General features: G+C 42.6%; 1 protein-coding gene across 3 annotated transcripts in view; it reads right to left on the reverse strand.

Annotated features, from left to right (window-relative positions):
• Window positions 1–14,929, reverse strand: part of LOC146060500 (uncharacterized) — a 334,626-nt gene that overhangs the window by 154,481 nt on the left and 165,216 nt on the right. For all 3 annotated transcript variants that reach the window (XM_083173757.1, XM_083173756.1, XM_083173755.1), the window contains 4 exons: window positions 10,080–10,178; window positions 7,657–7,818; window positions 3,339–3,426; window positions 3,077–3,227 (listed from right to left, as the gene is read on the reverse strand). In XM_083173757.1, the coding sequence (XP_083029883.1) occupies window positions 3,077–3,227; window positions 3,339–3,426; window positions 7,657–7,818; window positions 10,080–10,178 (500 nt within the window). The remainder of the gene's footprint in view (window positions 1–3,076; window positions 3,228–3,338; window positions 3,427–7,656; window positions 7,819–10,079; window positions 10,179–14,929) is intronic.

Here is a 14,929-nt window from a genome sequence, read left to right on the forward strand (position 1 = left end):
CCCCACCCCCTAACCCTGCCCATCTCCCTGAGCCAGAGACGGGCAGGGTTTGCGTCCCCTGCCACCCGGTAACTGCGTGTGGGATGCTCCAGTCAGATGGAGTGCCATCTCACCAGTGGGGGCAATCTGGCGAGCCCCGGCTTTGGCTGAGAGGCGCACCATCTGTAATTTAAAATGAATAAGAAGCCTTACTGTGGGACACAGTGTGCGGCATATTGTGTAAGGGTCATTGTGGTGTATAACATATTGAGTCAGGGGCATTCCGTGTGTGGCATAATGTGTCAGGGGAATTATGGTGTGTGTTATAATGTGTAATAAGCATTACCGTGTGTCGCATAATGTGTAAGGGGCATTTTTCAGTTATTAGATAGATTTTTCTAGTTTTCTAAAATTTTAGTACGTAGCTCTTCAGGGTGTTTACTTTGTCTTGTGTAGCTCAAGCCCAATTATGGTTGGAGACCACTGATCTCAATTAAGTGTTCAGGTTAGATCGGTACACAGACATACGTAGATACAGTATGAACCAAAGACAGTACTATAAGAACCGGTGAATAACTATGAGCATATATTTAAAAATGTATACAACTGAGACTTTAGAATTGTTTTAAGACTTCAGTAGCAGTTTTTTTGTTGTTGCTGGTAATAGCCGAGTGCTAGGGAATGATCACAATAGATTTATCACTGAAATTGTGCTATGTTTGTCTAATTCTCTGGCTCTTAATTTCAGATTATAACTGTAAATGAAGCCTGTTCTCAATGAAGCAAGCAGGAATAACAAGTTTATGAAAACAATATGATTATTGTAATGGAGCCCTTCAGGAGCAGGCACAGGACCAAGATGTCTGCAGCAGCTGCTGACGAAAAAGTGGCATTATAACTATCAGGAGCTGGGGGGCAAATATAAGAAAGTGGCCCCAGCTTTTATATTAGCACACATATGCTGCCCTTATCTCAAAAATGATAAGCAGCAATAGTATGGTAACGGGTAAATCATTAGATGTTTACAAATATTGTAGTGAAAAGTAATATTTATCTATGTTATCTGCTTTCATAGTGTCAAATAGCAATGGTTTTAGAGCATTGACATTTGCCACCACTTCTTGTGGGGCCTACATAAGTAGCGATTTAGGGGCATTTTCTAAGCGATCTCAATAGATGCCCCCCCAGATACCTGAACAATCTGCACAATTTCAAAGGGTTGTGCGACGGTCATCTGATCCATTGTGGTCCTTCAATCGCACTTACGACCTGCATGCAAACAGTGTCCAGTCACAGTTGAATACTGACAGTCAGGAGGCACTGGCAGACAGAAGATCCCATTTAGCTGTCAGGCACATGTACACAGAAAGTGTGCTTGGTGTGAGCAGGCACTTGTTTATTCACCATCCCATACCATGACATGGTTGCTGGAGGCAAGCAGCTGACATCAGCGGATTCCCATTTCCCGTACAGGGAGCCCACAGATATAAGACACCAGAGGGTGTCTTAGATCTGCGAGCACTGTACAAATCATTTGATGGTCGGCGACCATTGAATGGTTTTACACACGCACACAAGCTGCGAATGGATGTTTATGCAAAACATGCATTCGCATGCGTGCAGGTGCAATCCGCGTGTGGGCGGTCCTTCATGCAGGCGGCGTTTAGTTGGCAGTTAATTTGCAGCTTTGTGAGTCAACCTGAATGACCTCCAAAGTGTGTTTATGACTTTATGTGTAGAAAAATCCTTGCAACAACATGTAATAGTGGTAAAGCTCCACTGGAATAACTGCATTTTCCGCACCATTTGTGGTGCAACAATAAGTAATTTTCTCATATTTCTATAGTAATCATCATTTATTTATATGGTGCACACATAATATGCAGCAATTTGAACAAAGTAATGGCTGGAATAGGCATGGAGTGGCTTAAACATGATAGCTGGGTGTGGCCTAAGTGGGGCATGTGACATGGAGAGCCTATGGCTTTAGGGACTTGGCTTGTTAGCTTTGGATAATACCTCAGGAGAAGGGAGGAGTCTCCCTCTCTTCCTGAAAAATTCCCCACCCTCCCTTCCCCCTTTTTCTTAGGTGGTTAGGATAGTGGGTTAATCGCGTTAGCTGATAGGCGGGAAAGAATGGCAAGTTTATAGATTTTAAGGCGTTTATTGAGTTAAGTTTATTGCGTATTTGGTGTTTTTCGGTGCGCTTGCCCCTCATTGGCTTAGGCCTTCGCTGGATCACCCGCTCGGGGATAGCGAACCCACCCGGCTGGGTGGGCAGCCAATGCTGTGGGTTGAGTGGATACCGCTTACTGTTTTTAGGCCAAATTACGTATGCTGGTTTGGGGTGGAGCTTAGTAATAGCCGTTCTTTATTGGCCACCATTTAAAAATAAAAATAAAAATTAGCTTAAAATATTTCTAAATAAATTCAGCTAACAAATTTCTGCCAAACCTAAGTCTCCGTGTCTTTATTTCTTGAGTAGAGTTTAAGATTGCATTGGTCAACAGTATCATGCCAAGAGGTCACACATCTGCTATTACAATGTTTAATAAATAATATATAGTAATTCACATCAGTCCCTGCCTCAGACAAACATACACTAGGGCACAGGTCTAGGGCACTAGGGCACAGGTCTCAAACTCTGTCCTCAGGACCCCACACAGTGCATGTTTTGTGAATCACAATTGAATTAATTAGCTCTAAATGCAGATCTTTTCAAATGTGTCAATGAGTAATGAATGCACCTGTGCACCTGCCAGTGACCTGAAAAACATGAACTGTGTGGGATCTTGAGGACCGAGTTTGAGAATTCATGCACTAGGGTTACCTTTTTTGTCAGTAGCCAATATATCCTACCAGTAGGTTTTTTGAGTGTACTCGTAAAACTGAGTACCGTGAGGAAATCCACACATACTGTACATCTATAGAACATACAAAAAGACACAGATATAGAGAAGGATACATTGAGAAAAAACTCATTACCTCAGTTCTGTGATGCAGTAATGCTAATGACTATGCCACACATAACTTGTTCAAAAATAAATGTTATCATTTTTTAGGTTTTAACATTTACAGTGTACATATACGGACTCACCTTAGTAATAGTGGCACAGTCAGGTATATAACGCAAAGCATCAATGTATAAGTAGAAGGGTTCCTGCAAAGTTGAGGGCGGTGGCAATAAAGTTAATTCATTATGCTGCACCCAGGGTAGTATAGAGGATGGGCTCATTTCTGTTACATTCCTAAGCAAATAAAGAGGCAAGTGGGCAAATTAACTGTAAAATGGATATTATTAGGCATCTAACAAACAAATTGGTTCTATCCAAGTTATATGTCAAAAAGTAATTTCTTACCTCTTGTCTACAGTTAATTTGTTCATGCTTCTTTGATATGGCTTTGTTGGGTCATACACTGTTATCTCAATACTGGAATCACGACATTCTAGGACATATTATTAAGTTAATATATTCATCACATACATAGAAGCTTGATCTTGTGTACCATTGTAATGACAAAAACCCCAGTAGAAAATGTGGTTTGTACAGATATTTATAAATTTATATAGGGAACATTCAGGGTTAGTAGGAACTTGGCGGAAAGGTAGAGTGAGGCTGTGAAAGGGAACAGTTAGGGTTAGTAGGCACTTGGGCAGTGTCTCATAAACCAATAGGCTGATAAGTTACATGCTTTGTACAACATATTTCCATGTCAAGCAAGTGACTAAATCAATCTATAAGTAGCAACAGGTGCTTGAAATGGAGATGCAGATAACAGCCAACAGCCGCCTCCAGTGCAGTTCTATTAACTGTAAAGGTGCGTACACGCTAGATGATAACATTTACGATGTGAACGATAACGATCATGGCGATCGATATTTTTGTGCACTGCTACTATTGTGTTTGCAATATGGGCCTTATTTAGATCTGATCACTGCGTGGTGAATTTGCAGAGGTTAGATCAGGAAAGCCTCCGCTCAGACAGATTGATATCACATCCAGTGCAAGCAGTGGTGTAACTACCTAATTGTCGCCCCCCGCCGCATATTTTTCGGCGCCCTCCTCCCCTCGGCCCCCTCCCTCCCCCCCTCCCCTCGACGTACCTGTCCGGCCGCATCTGCCTGTCACGGTCCCGTCTCTCCTGGCGCCTGCTCCTGCTGCTATAATGAAAACGGACTCTTAGATAATGGCTGCCCCCATACTGCAGACAGAAAACTGTCTGCAGTATGGGGGCAGCCATTTTCTAAGAGTCCGTTTTCATTATAGAAGCAGGAGCCGGCGCCGGGAGATACGGGACTGTGACGGCAGGGCACCAGACAGCAGCAGGTAAGTGGTAACTATAGCCCCGCAGACCCCTGGCGCCCACAGGTTCTCTGCGCCTCCCCGCCACCGCGGGGGCTGCGGAGCTATCGCTAAGCCACTGAGTGCAAGTCTGCAAATGACCTGAGAATGGATCGCTGATTTGCAAATCAATTCGCGACTCCCTTACCGTCAAATGATTTTCCTATTCAGTGGAAATGTGTGTGTAACTCTAACCCTTTCACAACTCTGTGACAGAGACCGACTGATCAAGGCCGGAGTGAATGCCACACACCCTTCTCTAAAATGGCTAGGCACGCCTGTGTTGATTCTCCTAGAAAACTTCAGGTTACCGCCCCCAAATGCCAACTTCCTGTCAATAAAGTTTTGAGGGGATTGAAAAAAAAAAGTAATTGCTGATTTTTGGTGCTGTTTGGCCTCATGCATGCGATCCATACTCATGTACAATAGTTTGAAAATTGAACGGCTTGCAAATTCCTACAACAAGATCAGGCCTGAATAATCCCATATATCGTTAACAATGTGTGCTCCCACACCTGTACATGCAAGACGACAGAGAATATCGCCCACTACAAAATGCCAGGATTAGTCCCTTCATAGCTACCGGTATTGTGCTGAGTACACATCATTTTATGTGTACCCAGCAGAACTCTAGACAGAGTGAGAGAAATCATACCAGGTCACATATATTTATGTATTACTAATTCATTACCAAATATATGCAACAGAGACTTTGGGTTGTATTCAATCTGTGCCGATATTTCCCAATAGGGGAAACATTGCCACTCACCTATTCATTGCTGCTGTTAACAACAACATTGAAGGGTGTAAGATCTGATTTTATTTTCAAAGTTGGATCTGTTTTGTCGGAAATGGCCGCTGATTGTCGAATTTACGGCTGTTTTCTGACAGTCCACTGTCGTTTCCGACAATTTACGGACTTTCCAACACTCAACAGTTGGCACATTGAATTCCGGTTGTCGAGTTACTGTAGAATCAGACCAAAATCAGATGGAATTCTGACTGTTGGGACATTCCAACAAGCAAAATCCCAGATTGAATACTCCCCTTTGAAGTATAATCAGTTTATTACTGATAGAAGCTGGGTGTTGTAGTATTCTGTGTTTTTCACAATATAAATTCTACTGAAAACGTGCTATGGTTGGTGCTCTGGCTCCTCGTTTCAGAATCTATTTACAAATAGTGGCTGTTTCTACTGCAGCAGGATAGAGTTTATGAATCAATCTCAGTCACAATCATAATATACTTGTGTGAAAAAAAGTTGGGATCAGTTGTAAACTCACTGTTATGTACACTGCTTTGACATAACTGTTAATGGTATCACATACCTCCAAACTGTCCCAATTTTCGCTGGACCATCTGTTTTTTTTTGGGAGGGTCCTGCATCCCATTTGGGACCAGCATTGTCCCGTGGAGGGGGATGTTGGGAGTCCCCCCTGCCTGCTGCTGCCCTACGCATGTGCACAGCGTCTATTCAGGCAGACGGAGGAGCAGGGGGCATGGCCAGCAGCTCACACAGTGGCAAAAACTTAGTTTGGCCTATCGGGAGCCCCGTGAGCATAGGCCATGCCCCAGGGAGGTATGGCAACAGATGTACATATTAGCCATTCTACTTATTTCACATATTTGTGCCATATAAAGTTGTTAATGATACATTCAGGACTAGGACTTTATAAAGTTTGGAGAATCAACAATGATTTGATTTTCTTAAGACCAAGACGAGCACTTGGCATGCTGTTTGAATACATTTAAGGGTATATTTATTTACTAAAAGGTAGTTTTGATTTTATTTAGCCGATTGACAATCAACGAAAATTGTTCTTAATCAATGTTGTGTTTCAGGGGCCAAAACACATTTACTAACATGATTTTGACATTCATTGATAATTCATTCATAATGTTTTTGCCCCTGAAATACAACATTGATGTAGTTCAATTATTTTAATAATTGAATAATTAATTATATTATTTTAATTTTCATTTATTTTAAATTGTCAAAATATTATTGAAACTTGTTTGAGTCAAATATGTTTTTGAAGAGTGTGGAGTGGATGTTTGTTTCTTGGGTTTTTTTTTTACAATTTGGTCAAAAGTTTATGTGAGAAGGTGATCAGAACCTTCAATTATCATGGAGGGTCTTATCAAGAAAACTACCTCTCACAGGCTGTATGAAAAGTATATGTTGGATAAAGTATAGAAATAACTGTTTATCTCCTTTTGGGTATTAGATTCATACCATTCTTTTTCAGGTCCAGCATGTCCAGATGATTACCGGACAGGGGGCTGTTAAATATATCCATTACTGGCAGTGAAAATAGAGCTAGTTTTTTTATTCCCTAGCTGCACAGAACTCCAAATGGGCCCAACAACTATCATGCCTGTTGGACTCTTTTTGGTTAATGACAGTTGCTCTGAACTCCAGGGGACTTCTTTGGGAACAGAGCTTGGATTCAACGCATGCTTGCTCTGGTGGTACATGGATAAGGGGAGTGATACTGTGTAGGGGCCAAGCGGGACATGATCGCAAACTTGAGTCATAATGGACCTGTCCCTGCTAGACAATGCCGAGATTACAGGAACTGCAAGACAGGTGGATGGGCCACGATGACAGGAATCTCATCATTCAGCTCTCTGGCTGCTGGGGTTTTTGCAGTGGCTGGGGGATGCAGAATTTGGTGCTGGCTGGAAGACTTGCTCAGCTCTACCCGGAGCCTCCCAACCATTCCAGAAGAGTCGGCAAGTATAGTTCAACAGCTGATCATGAGACCTAAGTACTGTATTAATCATTTAGGAAAGGCTAAGGCTCAATTACACAAGAAGCTTACTGCATAAGTAAAAAGCTGTTATAAGTTATTAATTAATTAAAATATACCTGTTTTCCACAGCCGCTAAAACCTGGCCTATTGCTGGGATAACCCTAAAGTTTCTCAATGGAAAAGGGTTAACCCAGTTCCAGTGACCTGGCACCCGTTTACAAGCATAGGAATCTCATCTCTAAGTGCTGTGCTACTCCTGTGAATGAATGGAGGTGTTACCGCCCCTGCAATAAGCCGAGTCCTGCTGTTGGTCTGAATGGGGTCTCATTTGGATCGAAAAATCCTGTGTGCGACCCAGCAATTTAATGTAAAAGAGGTATTAATAAACTGAAACACATACTTTAAGTGTTAAAAGTGAAAGCAATTTCAACCTCTTCCAAATAAGGGTGAGTAATAAATGAAGAAAATGATGTATATTGCAGTTAACAGATACTTTTACTACAGGTTTTATTTGCAATTGACATTGTCATGTACTCTACCATGTTCCTGGTAATCAAACTAGTTGCTTTCTTAATTACCTGATGTGCTGCTACCTGGAGTGTTCTCATTAATATTGCCTGGCTCTTTCCCAGGATGTAATGATATTAGTGATGTGAACTCCCTGGGTTTCCATATTTCTTGAGTGCTTCTTGTTTCCTGTTCAAAAGCACTCACTTTTGTCCATCCAAGTGGTTTGGGAGCTTAAAAAAAATTAAAATAACTCTGTTTTTCTAATAGATAGAAATGTAATAAAGTATTATAATATGTAACATAAACTCAGAGGATCTGTTAACTAGACATTTGTTTTTCTAATCTACTGCGATATACATGTGATATCCCATGTTCTGAGTCACAGAACCATAGTGATGTGGACAAATGAGGGACATAATGTTACATTCAGGTGATTTTACTTGTACAACACCGATGGTGTGCCAAAATATAAAAGGCATTGGATTATCCCACTGACTCAAATTGTGCAGCCCACGTATGGCAGCTCATGGAATTAACACAACAGAGTACAGAGTAGCCAACCAGAGGATAGGACACAGAGAATAAGCAGAAGAAAGGTTATCCCTGATGGGACAATTTTAATGGGGTACTTTGCCACTGGGTGATTGGGATGAAGGTAGGCCCTCGGACCATGAGCTTAGAATTTCACATTTTGCAGACTGAGGGCCAGATGCACTAAACTTCAAAAGTGATAAAATGGAGAGTGATAAACAACCAGCCAATCAGCTCCTACCTGCCATGTCACAGACTGTGTTTGAAAAATGTCAGACAGAAGCTTATTGGTTGGTGGTTTATCACTCTGCATTTTATCAATTTTGAAGTTTAGTGCATCTGGCCCAAAATAAGGATGACATAAGCAAAAGTAAAACATCAAGCTTAAGGCCCCCATACATTAGGCCGACTTGTCCTTAGGACAAGTCGGACCCAATTCTCCTGTGAGCCGCCCGGCAGCTCCCCGGGAGGCTCACATACAATTTGTCACTTGATGTGCCAAATTTACATGTGATAAATCGCTTGCGATTCACCACATGTAACGGGGAGCTGCGGGCGGTGAGGGGCAGGGGGGGCGCCGGTGATGCTGGGGCACAGGGAGCCATGTAAGAAGCCACTGCCGTCAGCGGGAGCAGTGGGGGCAGCGCAGAGTACCAGGGAGCCGGGCCGGGCAGGAGAAGATGCTGCCAGGCAGCGGCGGGACTCGGGAGCAGCAGAACACTTAAAAAAAAAAAAGCCCATACAAACGCATAGGAAGCCATTGATTAACTGAGACCTCTCTCAGCCAATTAGCGATTGGCTGAGAGAGGTCTCAGCCAATCAATGGCTTCCTATGCGTTTGTATAGGCTTTTTTTTAAAGTGTTCTGCTCCCGGCGCCACTCGCGCTGCCTGGCAGCGTCTTCTCCTGCCCGGCTCTCTGGTACTCTGCGCCGCCCCCTGCTCCTGCTGATGGCAGCTTCTTCTCCTCCTCTGCCGGGCTCCCTGCGCCGCTCCCCTGCCCGGCTCTGGTAGGTCCCCCCGCCAGCTGCAGTCCCCGCACGGCTCCGGGCAGCACATAAGATTTAGAAAATTTAGAAAATTCCCCAGATAGAGGGGAACACCCAGCGTTTTAGGATTATCTCCATGAAAACGCTGAGTGTTCCCCTGGGTATGCAAGCATGGCAATCCCTGCTGGGGGTGGGCGGCTGACGTCACATGTCAAAATTTTCCAGCCAAAATCTCAAGTAAATATATTCAAGATTGTCTGGTTCTGGGATCCAGGGAGTTCAAGGGAAATCGCATAGTCAAAATCGTACAGCGCTAAAATCTCACCATATATGCACCTTTGAACAATTAAAAAAAAACACTAAAGGCAGTATTCAATCACCCGATGCTATTTCCAAAGGGGAAAAATAGCGGCGGGTGCCTATTCAATGCTGTCTTTCCTGACAGCATTGAAGAGGCTTCTCGGCTAAATGGACCTGACTTTAAAAGCAGTCGGGCCCGTTTTGCCGAGAATGGTCGTGGGTTGTCGAGATCACGTATCTCAATGATCTATGACATGCCTCTTTTTGTCGTTCGGCAGGCGGGACATTGAATCCCATCTGCCAAACATCAGTCGAGCGGGCCAAGAATGGGCCAGGGTCACGACTGTCGGGACATCCCGAAATTCGTGACCTGAGATTGAATACCCACCTTAGAAGTAGATTTACTAAGCCCTAGAGAGTGATAAAGTTAAGATAGAGTACCAACCAATCACTTTTCAAACACAGCCTGTATCATGACAGGAACTGATTGGTACTTTAATCAAGGCTTAGTACAACTGCCCCATAATATTTGAACAGAACAAATTAGATGATTACAATACTTCATCCTCTGCATGCATATAACACAAGACTTGTCCTAAATATAGGACCAAGTCAATCTCACAGTATCAACCTTTGTTTAAGTGTGCATTCTTTATTATAATATGGAACACACCTCTTTTTCCATCATCGTAAATTGCCTCTATTAAAAGATAAGGCTTTGCTCCAGACATTGTATAATTTGATAGGTCTATAGAATCAAATTCAAACTGGTCTGAAAGACAAAAAAAAGAAGTTAAATAAATGCATTGGTAGTCTTCCAGTATAGTATGAGCAACAATAAAATCTCCGAGATTAACTTTATACTAAAAAGCAATTAAAAATATTGTACACATGTCCTTATGTCAGTGTAAATATTGCTGTAACCATTTGTAAACATTTTTGTGGTTTTATGCGTAATTCATTAATCCAAGTGCGTCTTATCAAGTTTAAGGCATTATTTTTTGGTAGAGCTTGGCTTAGTAAAGCTTGGCTTGAATTTTGCATAGGGCCAGGGTCAGGGTCAGGGCATGTTTCTTGTTATCAATCTTCTTCATTAGGGGCAGAGTTTGACCTCTGTAGTTTGCAATTATTAACGGTTGGCCATATGGGACTATGGCCCTTATTCTGGTTCATTCACAAAGGCAAATTCCTTCTCAAATGGATAAAACCTTGTGCACTGCAGGTGGGGCAGATGTACTGTAACTTGTGCAGAGAGAATTCGATTTGGGTGGGGTTTTACTTCAAAGTGAGATCTACAGTATATTGCAGTGCAAATATAAAGCAGTCAGTATTTACTCTGCACAGAAGCAAAATAACTCACCCAAATCTAATTCTCTCTGCACAAGTTACATCTGCCCCCCTGCAGTGCACATGGTTTTCTCTATTTGAGAAGGAATTTAAGAACCATGAGTGGATCGCTATATAGAGAAATCCCAGTGGACTGTGAGCAAAACTACGCCACCTAGAAGGAGTGGATAAATGATCCTTGCAAAATTACAAATGCATCGCTAATCGCAATTAATTTGCAATTCCCGTAACATTGAAGTGTCTTTGCTGTCTGTGCAAATCTGAGCAATTCTGAGGCTTACACTAATCTGCAACGATAGGCGAATCTAAGGGGTGGTCCGGTGGTGCACCGGACCACCCATTAGACTGCCCGGCGCCTGTACCTTTAAATATTTAGTCTGCCCGCCGCTGCCCGGATTTTACATATAAAATATGGACACAGGACCCGGGAGGGCTGCGCGCATGCCCAACTGCACGCAGCTCCTCCCATGGTCCTTTGCGCTCCGCGACTGTGGCTGTACCTGCATATGGAATGATTTCCATGAATACACTATTTCATATGCAGATACAGCCTCACTCACACACAGAATATAGGCATGCTGCATATCATTTTAATCGGCAGAAGCTGCTGGTGCCCCTAGGCATTCCAAACGCCCTAGGCATTTGCCTAGTTTGCCTATGCCTAGGGCCGGCTCTGATTATAAGCTCTAAAAGTATGATAAATAATTGAGACACAAGTGTCATTGAATAAACAGAAAAATATTATAATACCAAAGCTGCGCTTTATAATTAAGGTGCATGAAGGTCTGAATTAATACTGGAAACAATTATAATAATAAACAGTTTTTAATAGTAAAAAATGGTTTTATATTTTTCTCACAACAAGTAAAAAATTACTATATATTCAATACTTAGTGGCCACTGTATTAAAAATAGATAATTATGCACATATCATAGTATACATTGAAAAAAATGAAAATTATAAAAGACTAAACCATAAATAAATTGATTTGTCTTATTAAGACAATTTTAGGACTTGATTTATAGATAATTAGGATCATTGAGTAAACAACCTTTAACCGTACACTACAAATGCTCAATTGCCCTCTATGCAAAGTTATCAGAACAAACTAGAGTGTGGAAGGTTTCCACAGATACCATTAATACATTTCTCTATAACATGAGGCTGGAATCCTGATGTCCCTTTTAACCTCTAACAATATAAATAATTAAAGTATCTTTGCAGAAACGCAAAGAAAATAAATGGGTATCTATGTAAATCTGGTTTAATAGATTCATACTTACAATGATTGGTAATGCTAATTCTGATTACTGTGGAGCTGGAATCTTACAAACCATACCATTTTAGTGTCTGAGGAGATTCACACATCTGGTTGATGCAGGTCAGATAAGTTGTGGCGATGTAAAGTATTTAACAACTGATATAACAATTGTAAGTACAGTATATGACACAATGAACCCCCCTTAGTTCATATTGTGTCAGATTATAGTGCCCCAAGTACACATTATGCTAAATTACAGCACCCCCAGTTCACATTATGGTCAGTATTCAATGAGCTTAATCGCTGCGTTCCAGAGGGCTGGAGCATTCGCTGCCAGCCCTCTCTCTCTCACCCTATTCAACACCCCAGGGGCTCGCTGCCCCCTTCCGGCGATTTTTAGTCGTCGTCCCCCCCCTCCGGCGAATGCCGCAGGAAGCCGGGGGGACAGCGCAAAGGCAAGGAGGCTTCCATCAGCGCCAAACACTATGGGGGAGAAGGAGGGCTCCCGGGGACACAAGCAGCAAAAGCTGGCAGGGGATGCAGTGGAGGGAGCCGCTGCGCTCGTGCATATGTAATGATCGGGACAAGTGTGCAGTGAATATGTAATGACGTCATGTGTAAAAAAAAAATCATTAAATATATATTCATGTGCTGCAAGCCCCTTCACAGAATAAAATTACAGATTTTTTGACACCAAAAAAAACAAAAAAAACTTTATTTTAAAAGAACACATTCCAGTTCACCTTAAAAAGATGTTGAATGCAAAACAGTGAATCATGCCGAAATCATGAACATTGAAAAGGGTGAATCAGATTTTCAGTGAAAAAGATTCACCGCAGGGAGTGAAAACAGCCCGATTCGCCGAAAAAAATTGGTGAATCGGGAACATTGAATACTGCCCTATGACACACTATAGTGCCTCTGATTCATTTTGTACCATAATATACAGTAGTGGGCCAGTTTATATTATTTAATACAACAGTGCCCTCATATTATGTTCCTGTGGGATGTAGTTAGAATCTTGGTGGTCGGAATCCAGGCGTTCAAAATCCCGATTCCGGAATCCCGACAGCCAAAATCCCGACACTTTCTCCCTCTATGGGTGTCCACGACACCCACGACACCCATAGAGGGAGAATGAATTAGTGTGCCGAGTAAGCAAGGCACCAGGCCTGCTGCGTGGTGAGCGCAGCGAGCCCGCAAGGGGGGGCAATCCACGCCCCCCTTGTCATGATGTCGAGATTCCGGCGTCGGGATTTTGAACGCCGGGATTCTGACCGCTGGGATTTAGCATCAATCCCATTCCTGCAGTATATCATAACAGATGCCCATGGGCCCCATAATCCTAAGGGCCTGGGCCATCCGCCATCCTCACCTCTTCATAGCTTGCAGCAATTAAGCAAAGTCTGGGTGGCGAGGGGAACAGCAGTCATGCAGGAGTCTGAGGGGGATGGGAGGGGGGGGGGCACAGTTTGAGAGAAGCAGGCCAGTACACAGACAGGGGGGAAGAGCAGTAGCCACGCAGTGTAGTGTATGGGATGGTGAGTAAGCTAAAATGTCTAAGTGCCTAGTGCCAATTCCAAACAACCCCTCTAACCAGAACAGCTGCCAAAAGCACCCACAGAATAAAAATGTCACAATAGCACAGTCTCCCCCAGAAAGAAGAGCTGTCATCAATAGCATCTAACCCTCCCCCCCCCCCCCACACACACACACACGAACACCAGCTAGCACCCATAACACAAACACCAGCAACAAACCCCAGAAACGAAAGCTACTACCCTTGCAACCACCGGTGCAACTAACACCCCCACCAGAAGTAAAACCGCCACTGATGTAGATTGTAGTCACACACACATTAAGTCATTTTCCCATACCTCCCTTCCCTATGCTTCTCTCCAACCTCTCCCAGTATTTGTGTCTGCCATGCTGCCGATCCCAGCAAGACTCCCCACACAGAACCTGTAGACATTCACAGCCGCTGTTTGCACTGTAAAATAAATGTAAATTGACCCTCCTAGTGTGTTCTTGATGACTGTTCAGATGAGCAGCCACTGGGAAAATCAATGTTAGGATGGTAGCCATGTAACCAATGTTCTGATGTTCATTTTCCGATATTTGTGTGCAAGGCATTAATGACCTTTGTATTTTTTATTTTATTAATTTATTTATTTCAGTTTTCAAAGTTTAAGATCGTACAATACAATACAAAAATTGGAGCATCAACTTACTCCAGTGGACTAACAAGACAGACAAACAGACTTACAATATATACAGTAACAGTGCCATATGTTTCCATGTGGATTCATCAGAAAAACAAAATGATATATGTACCGACAGCAGTAGGCAATTATTTATAGCTCTATATGGTATTTTCCTTGGTGCTTTTAATTTAATTCAAAAGTGCATTTCGGTTTGGGACCAAGCTTCCAGACAGTTTTTGATTGATTATTTATTTTATTTTTATGCTTCCTTCCCTTTCCTTCCCCTTTTTATCTTTCTCTTCCCCCTATTGTCCTCCTTCACCCCAATCTCTTCCATTAGGTCCAATAAGACTCTCCTCTTCCGCCAGCTACTTGCGCCATTGCATGTCCTCCTCTCAACCCTCCCATTTCCTTCTAATCTTGGCCGTACATCCAGTGGCAAATGTTTCCATTTTAAAGCTATAATTTATTTTTTTAATGGTTTGGGCTATATCTGGTAGTTTCTCTTGTTTCCATAATTGTGCAATAGATGTTCTAGCTGCTATGAGTATCTGTGCCATTAAGTATCTGGATGCATTAGGGACCTCTGGGGGGGAAGATATGCCTCTGGGGGGGAAGATATGTAACAGCGCCCTGTGTGGGGTCAATGCAATTCTTTTTGTTAGGCTATGGGAGATAAGGTCTTCTATCTCCCTCCAAAATAGGGATAG

Source organism: Crinia signifera, chromosome 2, assembly GCF_055691185.1.
Source record: "Crinia signifera chromosome 2, ASM5569118v1, whole genome shotgun sequence".
In the NCBI taxonomy this organism is placed as follows: domain Eukaryota; kingdom Metazoa; phylum Chordata; class Amphibia; order Anura; family Myobatrachidae; genus Crinia; species Crinia signifera.